This window comes from Glycine soja, chromosome 7, assembly GCF_004193775.1.
Source record: "Glycine soja cultivar W05 chromosome 7, ASM419377v2, whole genome shotgun sequence".
NCBI classification, from domain to species: domain Eukaryota; kingdom Viridiplantae; phylum Streptophyta; class Magnoliopsida; order Fabales; family Fabaceae; genus Glycine; species Glycine soja.
In genome coordinates, this window is record NC_041008.1 from 45,792,131 (window position 1) to 45,804,178 (window position 12,048).

A 12,048-nucleotide genomic window follows, 5' to 3' on the forward strand; every position below is an offset into this window, starting at 1 on the left:
TGGGTTATTACCATATAGGGTTATTACCATATAGAACTGAGCTAACTCATGAGATGAAGTTGAGTTCATTCCTTCTTTTAAAGTTACTGAACTATTTTATCGAGTTTCTTATTTTATATTTTTTTATATTTTATTTTGATTTAGTTGAACTTTAAACATAATATATTTATTTAAAATATTATAAAATAATTTAATTAATTAAAATAAAAAAAATAAAAAAAATAAATGCATGTAAAATTGGAGATTAAATTAAAATTACAAATTTTAAAACATTTGGACCAAAATCATGAAAATAAAACAAGGAAATCAAAATTATGGATTACGAATTATAGAGGAATTAAAATTATAATTTAATCAAATTATTAATTTTGATAATAATTACTTAAATAGTTATTATTAAAATGCTTATTAGAAATAGTTATATTTAAAATAATATCTAATTAGTTAATAATGTAAAAAAATATTAATAGTATATGAAAGTTAAACTCAAACTCAAGTTAATTAGATCCAGTCATCCAATAATAATTTGCATAGAATGAGACATCTGAGTTTCGAAAGCTTGAAGTTAGAATAGAATAGGGAATAAGAAAATAAAACGTCATTAATTTATGATTATGAGATTGAATACCGAAAACAGAAATGCACGATTGGTAATAATCGTAACAAAGTGCAGTCCCCGTTCCCTCCAACGGCTAGTCTTGCGATGAAAATAATCCAACGGCTCTGATCCGTTGACCGTTTGAATTCTTGTTTAGAAATATAGCCGTTACCACGATATTACCTTCTCTGTTCCCAATCTTTAAAACTCTCTGAAATCGTATCGTCATCATTCTCCTTCCTTCCTTCTATTCAACTTCTTCGCCTAATCAATTCAATTCAACTTACTACTTCCATGCCTTCCAACAAACCATCTTCAATGCCTTCAAACCCTAATCCAAGAAGTTCCGAAATCGGTAACCCTATGAGAAGGAGTTTCACTGGAAACCCCTTCTCCAAACCCTCAATTGTCCCAAACCATGGAGCCAAAACCCCCGCCAACAGCCCTTCAGCAGGTATCTCTCTCTCTCTCTCTCTTTTTCTCTTCTTTTACATGCCTTATTGTTTGGTTGCTGAAAAAGTGTGAGAAAATTAAATAGAAAATAGATGTTTGATGGGTTTAGGGTTTGGTGTGTTCTGCAGATTTTTCGAGAAGAGGCTCTGTTGGGGTTCGGGAAAGCGGAGGGTCGCTGAGGGACTCCTTTGATGACAAAGAAAACGGGAAAGATCACATTTTGAAACCAGCAAAGGTTCGATCACCAGCTGTTTCTTCAAAGGGCTCAAAGAATTTCATGTCTCCGACCATTTCTGCTTCCTGCAAGATCAATGAGTCTCCCAGAAAGAAAGTCCTGATTGAGAGGAATGAGGCGGTTTCGAGTCCTGCAGACCCGAAAAGCCACGTTCGCAAGGTAACTTTTGCTGAGCCCTTGGAGGAGAATATGATTTATGGGATCATCCCCAATTTTGAGGAAGGTCCCAGATCTTCCCTGAGTAGTGAAGATTTGAGTGGTGAGAGTGAAACTAGTGAAATTCATTATATGAATGTTCCTTTGATTTCAAAGAATGATACAGATTTGTCGTTTGAATCTGTCAATGATGTGAATGTGAATGTTCCTTTGGTTCTAGAGAATGACATTTACTACACTGAACCATCATTTGAAACTGAGCCTGATTATGATAACCTTGACCCTACTTTTAAGCTTAGCCCCACTTCCACTCATCCCGTTTTTAAGCTTAGCCCCACTGCCACTCCTCCGGTTTCATTGAAAGCCACCGTTGTGGCTCCTCTGGATGCGGATCCCTTGATGCCCCCTTATGACCCCAAAACCAACTACCTCTCCCCCAGACCACAGTTTCTTCACTACAAACCAAAATCTCGAATGGAACTCTGCAGGGAAAGGGAATTAGAGGACAGCTTCATATCTGGAAGCTTTTCAGATACAGAAGTCACTGAGGATTCCCAGTCTGAAGTCTCACAGAAGGAATCGGAGGATGCTTCTTCGGATGAAACTGTTAAGGAAGAAGAGGGTGAAATTTCTGAACTAAGTCCTGCTAGGAGGACTCTCATGCCAGAGGAATCTGTTGAAGAAAAAGAAGTTCCAAAACCACGCTTCACAGTGAGAGCAAAGGCTGTTTCTCTTACCTTGCTTCTTGCAGTTGCTTTTGTATCAATCTCAGTCACAGTCACAGATTTACCTGTGATTGATCGAACTGTGTTTGAAGACTTCTACAAGGTTTATGAATCATCAGAGTTTTCAGGGGCTAATTTTGATCTATTCAACCAGTTTGCAAAAACAAATTTTGATGAGATAGCTCGAAACTTACAAATTTGGTTTACCAAGTTGTTGTCTTCAACTTCTGAGTTCATTTCAGATGTTAGAGGAGCACACAATTTGGCCAAGTTGCAATATTATAACTTGACCATTCAGCACGATTACTCCATGGTGGATCAGTACCCTATATTTGGTCGTGGTGAAAATGAAATAGGTGAGACTCACGTACCAGTATGGGACGCTGATGAGAGTGATGCTGCCTCAGATATTGACAGTGATGAGGTTGTTGAGGGGGATATTCTGGAGGAGCATTATGAAGTGTATGAAGAACAAGTTCAGCAAGATATTGCAACAATTACTGGAGTTGAAAATATTATGGATGCTCCAGAATCTGAGGAAGTACTCAATATGATCGAATCAGAGCAACTGGCTGAAGCAGGAAATTTAGAAGCAACGATTGCACAAGAAGCTGAGGCTAACTTAAATGTTGAAAATCAGCCAAGCTTGAATTCAGAGGTTGCTGAAATCTGTGTTGAAGCGTATGAGTCAGATACAAAGCAGGCACAAGAAAAGGATGCTAAACTCAATGTCAATGAGCAAAGTGACATAAGTTTAGATTCAGATGTTGCTGCCGTGAACGATGATGTAGCAAAGGAAAAATCAGTAAGCATAGATGCTGCAATTAAAGGGAATGAAGGGCGATTAGGAGCAATTGACATTCCTCCACATGTGATGCTATGTTTGCTACTCGGTGCAGGTACTGTTTTAATTGCAGCTGCAGCTTTCAACTTGTCAAGAAAGGGTAGCAAAAGCATGAGCTCCATGGAGAAGCCCCTGGAGTTACATAATGACTCCTTTCCATCTAAGAACAAGCAGATTTCTCCAGAGAAGTCATCTGGGCCCGTAGAAATGGACGTGCTTGAAGATTCATCATGCCCTTCAGAAGCGAGCAGCATTCAGCAAAGCTCATTCTACAGTGAAAAAGAAGTGAATGAAGGTCACAGGCTAGGCCCTGAGAAGAAGCGCAAGAATAACTACCGGAGAGAATCTTTGGCCTCTTCTGCATCAGACTATTCCATGGGTTCCCCATCCTATGGAAGCTTAACTGTGTATGAGAAAATTCCAATCAAGCAGGTGAATATTTGCTTCTTAAGTTACATGTATTATTGTGTGCAAAATATTTATTATTCTTGTCTGAAGAGCATCATCACTTGTGAACTGTTTCTCATGTGCTTCATTATATTGTTTTTTCAGGGACATGGGGAGGAGGAGATCATCACTCCTGTTAGGCGTTCAAGTAGAATTAGAAACCAAGCCACTTCTCCTTCATAACCTGATTTTGGGATTAGTTTGTGTTTGGTTTTTAGTTCGTGTTCCAAAGGATGTTCAAACTTAAACCCAATCCGTGGGTGTAGTTTCATTGAACTGAATAACGTTTGAATCTTCTGAATGGAAAACCAAACATCCCTTAGTTTTCAAGTAGGAATACCTAGCCAAATTTTATCCGTTGTAATCTGACCTGACCCAGCATAACTGTTAATGTAAGCAGAAGTATCCTATCTTCTGAATCCCCTTGATCTTCTGTAGCAGAAGAAATTTATTGTTGAGTGAATCTGATTGGTTATTAAGTTGTATTAATCCAATGACCTACTGCATTTTCCTTCTTATTTTGCTCTGTAAGCTTTTGAAATGAATTGTGCATATCCTTGAATACTTTATTTAAATGTACTACCACCTATTAACCTCGCCATAAGCTGTTTTTGTATAACACTACTATAACTTGAGTAAATCGTTCGAAATGCTGGAAGTGTTGTCCCAAGAAGTAGTACATTGGACATCTGTGTCGTGTTTTGAGAAAAAATTCACAATTAAAAATTGTTGGATTTTAACGTAGGAATAATAATTTCTGTCTTCATATATGATTAGTTTTTACCCCGTGTTTTAGACCCCATATTTGAAAGGGGGGATTTATATGAACTTATTATACAAGTATTTATTCTGAAACTGAACTGAATTATATTATGAAGGTAATAATAATAATATTTGAAGGAATTTATGGATTTGGATTTGATGGTTAAGAATGGAATGAACAATGGATTAGAATGAAATGGAATAAAAGTGTTGTACCGTTGTTTAGATATTTTATAATAGGAACCCCTAAAAAAACGTTACCTATAAAACATCTTTTTATTTTTTTTATTTTATCTTTACTTCTAATTTACCCCCATTGAATGAGGAAAGGTGGAGGCAAGTGGTTCAGTACGTGTGATGGTGACATCTTTATGTGGAATCGTATTACTTTAAACACGTCAATGACCTAAATCCCTAACCACATAGGTGGCAAGCTGGCAATTAAGATGGCAGTTTGAGAAAATCCCCACTCCTCATTTTGGAAGTCCCACCTAGCCTTTCTTACCACTTGTCACCACAATGGTTTCTTCATGAATCATGAAGGGTGTTGAAGCGACAAACACTTGTGAAAATGATAGATTATATATATATACATATATATGTATGTATGTATGACTAGCTCGGATAGCTGCTCCTAGTCGATGGTATGTACAAAGTATAAGAGCAAATTCAATGGAGGATTTTCAATTACTTGTTATTGCTTTCTACTTTTCAGACACCAGTTTTTTCCACTTTTTACGCACCAGTTTTCTCTGTTTAAAAGTATTGCTTGAGTAAAATGAGAAAGAATATCAAATTGTCGTAGTTGTACTTGATTATCAAATATTTGGAATCATGAAAAAATAGGTATGGACTATGGATGGTAAGAATTGAACCTTTTCATCTCATCTACCATGAGAATTCGTTAGTGGAGGTTAACTGGCCCACTTAGTGATTTCACTTAATTGTATTTTACAATGCAATTATGGAGTTTTGTGGCTGGCCACTTGTGGTGGTATTCTTTCATTTTGATTATGTCATTATATTCTATACCAATTCCTTTAATATCACACTATTTTCGTATGATATAAATCCCTAACGTTTTCAGATTACGCAATTCCTTGCTCTTCTTATATACAAAATAAAATATATTTTTTGGGCATTTCCTTTTACAAAAGTTTTTAAAATAGTGCGATTTAAATGCCCATACCAAAATCATATGATGCCGTGCGTCACATTCGCATGGATTGTGCATGGAATTGAAATGTATTATGGAAAGATGCTTTTGTTTGGAGTCAGATTATAGATTGGAATTCTTAAATTAAACAAGTGCCTAAGTGGGGTGGCTACAATTCACAACCAATGGGAGTTTTTTTAGTCTACAATACTGCTTCGGATTCTTTTTAGGTATATTCAAATAAATAACAAAATATTACACTGCTTACACCATTTTATGTACCAAAAGATAAATATAGAAAGCTAAGAGCGGTCTTAAAAAATATCTAAAAGAGGGGTTAAAATAAACAAATTCCAACGTAAGAAATGTAAATACAATGGAATATAAGTAGAATACAACACAGATACAACTATAAAAAAAATTGTGATTATTTGTCAAATATAATATCCTAAAATCTAATATCCTAGGCATCTCAAATTAAAATCACCTGACACTTAACCGCATGTTATATATATATATATATATATATATATATATATATATATATATATATATATATATATATATATATATATATATATATATATATATATATAAAATCTAATGTTAAATAATTTGACAATACACAAATAAATATAAACATTAAACTTTATATCATATTGAAAACAAAGAATGAAGTTATAGTGACTAGAATCGTGACCTGTACACAAATATTATTGGTTGAGTTATAGTTAAAATAGCATATTGCAGGTACTATATTTCGATGCTCTTTAAGATTATAAAATAGAAATGCTAGTAATCAACATACAAACTCAAGTATAATGTTTTTTTAAAACTATTTTAAACATTTTTTTATCTATTTATTTTTAATTGTCAGATTTTTATTTTTTTTTTGAAGATTTTTGTTTTTTAATCTGTCATTTTTAATATTCAAGTTAATATTAATTACTCTTTTGTTAAATATACTCTTATTTTTCATCTATTACGAAATAAGAAAAATGATAAAATAGAAATATTCATAACTATTTTATTTAAATAAAAAAATTATTATATTTTTTGTTTTTTACGTGTAAACATTAAAAGACAGATAAAAAACGAATGAATGGAGTATTTTTAACTCACTTTTCAATGTAAGGCAACTTATTCCATTCCGTTTTAGATGGGTTGTTGGTGGAATGAATTGACTTATCTTGTCATCTCTAGAACACTAGAGTTAAATGTTTTTTTTTACATAATATATCACTCTTTTTTAATAATAATTTAAAATAAAATATCATGGATATCCTCTTTGTTTATTGAATTTTACTTATCGTATTTTATTTATACTTTCTGATGCCATTTTCCCATATGTAAATACTAAATAGTACAGTGATGTAATGGATGTTGCGTAATTTATTAAACAAAAGATTGATCGGAGGGGTCTTAGTAATTAGGAGGATAGAAGTTAACTGAAAGAAAACAAATTTGTGTAGGAATAATTTGTATATATGCTTTCTCGTATAATTCTTAATTTCTTAAAGTATCCTAACCCTTTTTTACATGAATTTAATCTTTTCACATATACCATGTTAAAGTTTATGTGAGTGGTGTATAATATTCAGTAAAAAAAAAAAAAGTCGCGTATAATATAGTCTACTCCATTATTAATATGTTCCTAAAAAAATGGCGTCAGAATAGCCTATAGCGAGATAAATCGATTATGGTTTTTGTGCCAAGATAGCTGTCAATGTTTCCAAAACAGCTTGTTACGAATCCTAAGTAATAAATGTAAATTGATATACGTGCATAATTGCTATCCCTCCGTCCCAAGATAAATAAGTGTGGCATTTGAAAATTAATTATTTTAAAATAAATGTCGTATTTTAAAAAGTAACTGTCCTAAAATAAGTAATATTAGGTTAATTTTATAATATAAAATTAATTATTTTTCACTTATACTTCTAATAAGTATCACTTAACTTTTTAATTTAATATTTCCTTTGTCCCAACAGTAAGCTAATAAATAGATGAGAGTGCATTGACTTTACAAAATCAATTTTAATATTACATTAAAAAATTAAATTGACATTTATTAAGAATATTAGTGAGAAAAATCAATTAATATTAAGTTTACAAGCTAACTGTAACACTTATTTTAGAATGATTTTTTTTCCTTAATTACTAACACTTATTGTGAGATAGATGGAGTATTAATTATAAGATTAGTTTTATAAAATTATTATTATATATTTTTTATCTGTTTATTTCCTCTTTCTCTAAATAATTAGTGTATTAGATTGTTTTAGACAAACCAAGAAAAACAGAATAAATAGACGAAAGAGAATAATAATTTTATAAAATTAACCTTTACATAATCAATAATTTATTTTAAATTTTATAATTTATCATTAATATATAAGAGATATAAATAAATAATAATAATTAATGATACATTAAAAAGTTAAAATTATAACTATTTTAGAATAATTTTTTTCTTACATAATAATTATGATATGGTACATAATGGAGAAGATAAAGTATTTTTTTATTTATGTAAAATAACTTTTCAACAATTGAGACGAAATGAGTAAGTAATGCTACACAGCTACAGTATAGGAGGACTAGAAAGTAGAATATTACATCCACTAAAAAGTAGTTATGGGTGGATAAGAACATTACTTAGTGGAGCACAAGAAAAACAAGTAATGCTTTGTCACTAAAAATGTCTACAATAAACTAAGCATATGTATTATCCAGGACACGTAAAAAAAAAATACAAAGTTTTAAACAATAAAAAATAATTGATACTAAATATTAAAATACTCCTTCTTGATTAGCTTCGTAATAAGGTGATAACTATACACTTTCAGGAACCAAAGATAATGATTTACTCGATAATAGGAGCAAACCATAGTAGCACAATAAAAGAGCTTCACCTACACGCATGAACTGAGAAAATAACAAATAGGCTATGTTATCCATACGATATTATATTCATTCCCTCCATATACAATTCGAATAATGATTTAAATATTATCTACTGCAATTATAATTTAAGCTTGTTAAACTAATTCACGATATCATGGTTTTATAAGTTGGCATTTTGACCACAATTTGCACCACATTGACTCAATCTAATGTGTGCATTAATGATCCCACAAGCGAGGAAGCATTGAGTAAAAGGGTGGAAGATAAAATATAAGAAGTCATAGTTGAATGGCATTGTTATTCGTCAGCAAAAAACTGGCTACATATCTCAATGTTATAGTAATACCCAACCAAATGGCTTTTACTTACAACTACTATACTTGGTAGCAGGAAGCACCCTCTCCAAGGCAATTAATAAAGGGTGTGCGTAGGCTCACACTTTCAAGTTTCAGAGTTAGAAGAGCTCAACCAATTAAAGACCCTTTTCTTTTGTTTTCTCTCTTACTACTACTTACCGCCGAATGAGTAATGAGTCACTACTACTACGTAACATTAGTTGAGTTGAGGATAAGGTTGCAGATCCTTGAGGTACCTTCAAGCCAATCGTGCATCACCACCTCTCCCGGATCAGAATGCAGCCTTTCAGAACTTTTCAAAGATATTGAAAAAACAAAAACCCATTTAAGTTAGTTTTCTTTTCTGCATACATAGCATACACATACACTGCAACTGAGTGATAAATTAGGCAGGCAGCAGCCTCAGGCCGTGTGTTAATTTCTTCCCTCTTCTTTCTTATTAATAGTGCTGCTATTGATATGATGGGACTTTCTCTTTGGGTTTTAATCGATGCCGCTATGCCCATGTCCTTCATCTGTGCTCTTTTGGACTTTTGCAATTAACCAATGGAGACAGATATCAACTCAGACTCACTCCAAGACCCATCATTTTCTTTCTGCCTTCTTTAATATCCATATGAGGTTTTTTACTTACGGGCCAAAACTATAATAACACAACCCTTTTTTCGTATGTGTGTACACATTTGCATTTGCCACTTTCTTGTCTTTTTCTGCCCCTTTGTCTTTTTTCAGGTACCATTCTGTAAGTGAGCCTGCCCTCTTGAAACCTGTGATTCCCCTTGGAGCTATTAAGGTCCGGGGAAGAATTTTCAAGCCTTTGTTCCTTTTTCATGTTTGGTTTTTAAAAGGGTTTATCAGGGTTTCCATCTGAGAAAAAAATAATAATTTCAAGAGCCTTTCCTTTTTGGAGGGTATTGAAACAAGGGCAAGGTAGATTCCTGATAGTATTCTCTTCTCTTACACCTTTCTGCTTTTTAATTCCCAATGAAGGGGAAAAATATATTTTTTATTTTATCTCATTAGTAAGTAACCATGATACATTTAGGTGAAAAAAATTTCAAGTCATCTATGTCTATATATACTGAAATAGACACCTTTGTTATCTATCACAGTATCACTCCCTCTCTTACCTCAATCCACTTCCCTTGGTTTGTTCTCTCAAGCACCACCTTTATCTGTATTTGCAGGCAGCACAAAAGATTGCAGAACTAATAGATACCAATGGCAGATTGGAATGGCTTTCTGAACAAAAGCAGCGGTTTTGGTGGGGGGTCAATGAGGAACGAAGATTTTGATGAAGGAGATGTGTGGGGTGTGGCCATGGAGAGGGAGAGGAACTTTTTAAGCCCAAAACTGAGGGTATCTAAGGAGTCCTCTGGTTCTTCCTCTGCATGGCTCCTACCAACCTCTCCAAGAAAGATCCCAAGGACTAATAGTACCACACCAAACTCCTTGGAATCTGATTCTTCAAATGTGGTTCAAAGGTCCTCAGCACCTATGGACATTCCTGATTGGTCTAAAATATATGGGAAAAGGGGTGTTGAGGAGGGTGTAAGCAACAAGAAGCTTGATTGTGGTTATGGAGATCATTATGGTGATGATGATGATGATGATGATGATGGCGAGGATGAGGATGACATGATACCTCCTCATGAATGGATTGCTAGGAAACTCGCAAGGAGCCAGATTTCATCTTTCTCTGTATGTGAAGGGATAGGGAGGACACTGAAAGGGAGAGATCTTAGCAAAGTGAGAAATGCTATTTTGACCAAAACAGGTTTCATAGAGTAGTTAGTGTTGGAGGTTTCATTCACCACTATGACTCATGGTCATGTCATTATCAGCTTCATGTCTGGCATCACCACAATGAAGTCATCATCATTGTTACATTAGGATCCCATGCAATTTTTTTTTATTTGATTATTATCGGCACTCATATCATATGAAATTGGAATGTGAGGTCCTGCTGCTGCGGAACTCATAATAGAGCATGTACGTGAAAGCCAGAGGTGCCCTTTTTGTTTTGTCGTTCTTTTTGTTTTTTTGTTCTAAATTTTCTGGGAAAAGGGAGTTTTAGGGAAAGGGAAAAGGAGGAGTGGCAGCCTCTGAAGTTTTGTCTGGATTTGTATTAGACTTAGGCGAATGGAGTGCACTCTCTGTTGTTACTGAGTTTAATAGTCTTCAAGTTTTCACTTCTGGTTGGTTGATCATTCCTTAACTATATTATTAATGCTTCAGTATTCCTTCTTTTTTCATTCTTGCATGATCTCTATTACATTACCTGTGTATACTGTATCGTTATCCTTCTTATTCAGGTACAATCCCTTTATTTCGGTACTTATTGTCAAACCACTGTTTTGCATATTGAAGTTATGATTACTTTGGAACCTAATCTAAGCCCTCAATTCAATGTATCGATAGTAGTAAAACAAGACCACAACTTCTTTTTTTGTGTTACATAAAGCCTTAATAGTTTTTCTTTACTTTTTTTTATTGAAGAATATCATATCCTTTGTATTAGAAGCAGGGACCACCAGTAATATATTATATGGTACAAGTTATAATAGGTGAAAATCATGATTTAAAAACTAGCAAGCTTGTGGATTATCTAACGCGCAATTATCAGTTTAATTAGTTTTTATTTAGGAAATTTTAATTAGTTTTTAGTTAATGTTCAATTGCATTGAATGTGGAGGACAAAATTTGTTATCTATATTAATTCTACCCAGATTCTAACATAATTGCAATCGTATTAATTTGTTGTTCCAACCTTTGTATTTTTTTATTATCATTTTATCATGATGATTAATTTTCATAAAAAATTTAATGAATTATCTTTAATGAAATTTTTACTTTTTAATTATATTTTTTTTTATCACAAGACTCAAATATAAAATATTATTTTAAGGAATTAAACATAGTATGTTAGAATCAATGATGCGTTATATTCAACCATCTCTATACTCTTGGACAACAAAATATTTATATTTTTTTTTTTCATAATACCTTCACATTTTTTTTCTGTAAAAAAAATATACAATAAAATTTATAACAACTTAGAGATTCTAGAATGCTAGACCCCTTGTTAATACCTTCACGTATGTTTGAGTTAACAAAATAGAAGTTGCCGATTTCATAAAAAAAAAATACCGAAAAAGGTTAAAAAAAAAAAAGAAACGCTTCCCAACACTCTGTTTTTTTTATAAATAAAGTGGTAAAAGGTTATTAAAAAAAATAATACTATAAAAAAATATCGTTTCTCTTCTCGAACAGACAATCTTACTTCTCCAACAAATGAAACTAAAAACAAACTCAATTTTTTTTTTAGTACGAAATCCATCTTCGAGACATTGGATTTCTCTTACAATTACTTTAGGCCTTCGGGAATTTGTTACTGAACACTACACGA

The 12,048-nt window shown here is 32.8% G+C and overlaps 2 protein-coding genes across 3 annotated transcripts; both read left to right on the forward strand.

Annotated features, from left to right (window-relative positions):
* Positions 1 to 746: 746 nt before the first annotated feature.
* Positions 747 to 3,999, forward strand: LOC114420169. Its single transcript, XM_028386052.1, has 3 exons — positions 747 to 1,052; positions 1,180 to 3,443; positions 3,564 to 3,999. Exons 1-3 carry the CDS (start codon positions 893 to 895, stop codon positions 3,639 to 3,641), a joined length of 2,502 nt encoding a protein of 833 aa, XP_028241853.1. The 5' UTR covers positions 747 to 892; the 3' UTR covers positions 3,642 to 3,999.
* A 4,595-nt stretch (positions 4,000 to 8,594) lies between these two features.
* On the forward strand, positions 8,595 to 10,894 carry LOC114420170. Of its 2 annotated transcripts, none has more exons than XM_028386054.1 (2): positions 8,595 to 9,432; positions 9,827 to 10,894. In XM_028386054.1, the coding sequence occupies exon 2, from the start codon at positions 9,861 to 9,863 to the stop codon at positions 10,428 to 10,430; it is 570 nt and encodes a 189-aa protein (XP_028241855.1). In that variant the 5' UTR covers positions 8,595 to 9,432; positions 9,827 to 9,860; the 3' UTR covers positions 10,431 to 10,894. The 2 variants fall into 2 exon arrangements, with proteins under 2 accessions (XP_028241855.1, XP_028241854.1); XM_028386053.1 differs by having other exon boundaries at positions 8,596 to 9,569.
* The last annotated feature ends 1,154 nt before the right edge of the window (positions 10,895 to 12,048 follow it).

Excerpts from the sequence above, each read along its gene's own strand:
- LOC114420170 (XM_028386054.1), top strand. The coding sequence starts at position 9,861 with ATGGCAGATTGGAATGGCTTTCTGAACAAAAGCAGCGGTTTTGGTGGG.
- LOC114420169 (XM_028386052.1), top strand. The coding sequence starts at position 893 with ATGCCTTCCAACAAACCATCTTCAATGCCTTCAAACCCTAATCCAAGA. Across the intron at positions 1,053-1,179 it reads CGCCAACAGCCCTTCAGCAG|ATTTTTCGAGAAGAGGCTCT; the intron begins GTATCTCTCTCT and ends TGTGTTCTGCAG. Across the intron at positions 3,444-3,563 it reads AGAAAATTCCAATCAAGCAG|GGACATGGGGAGGAGGAGAT; the intron begins GTGAATATTTGC and ends TTGTTTTTTCAG.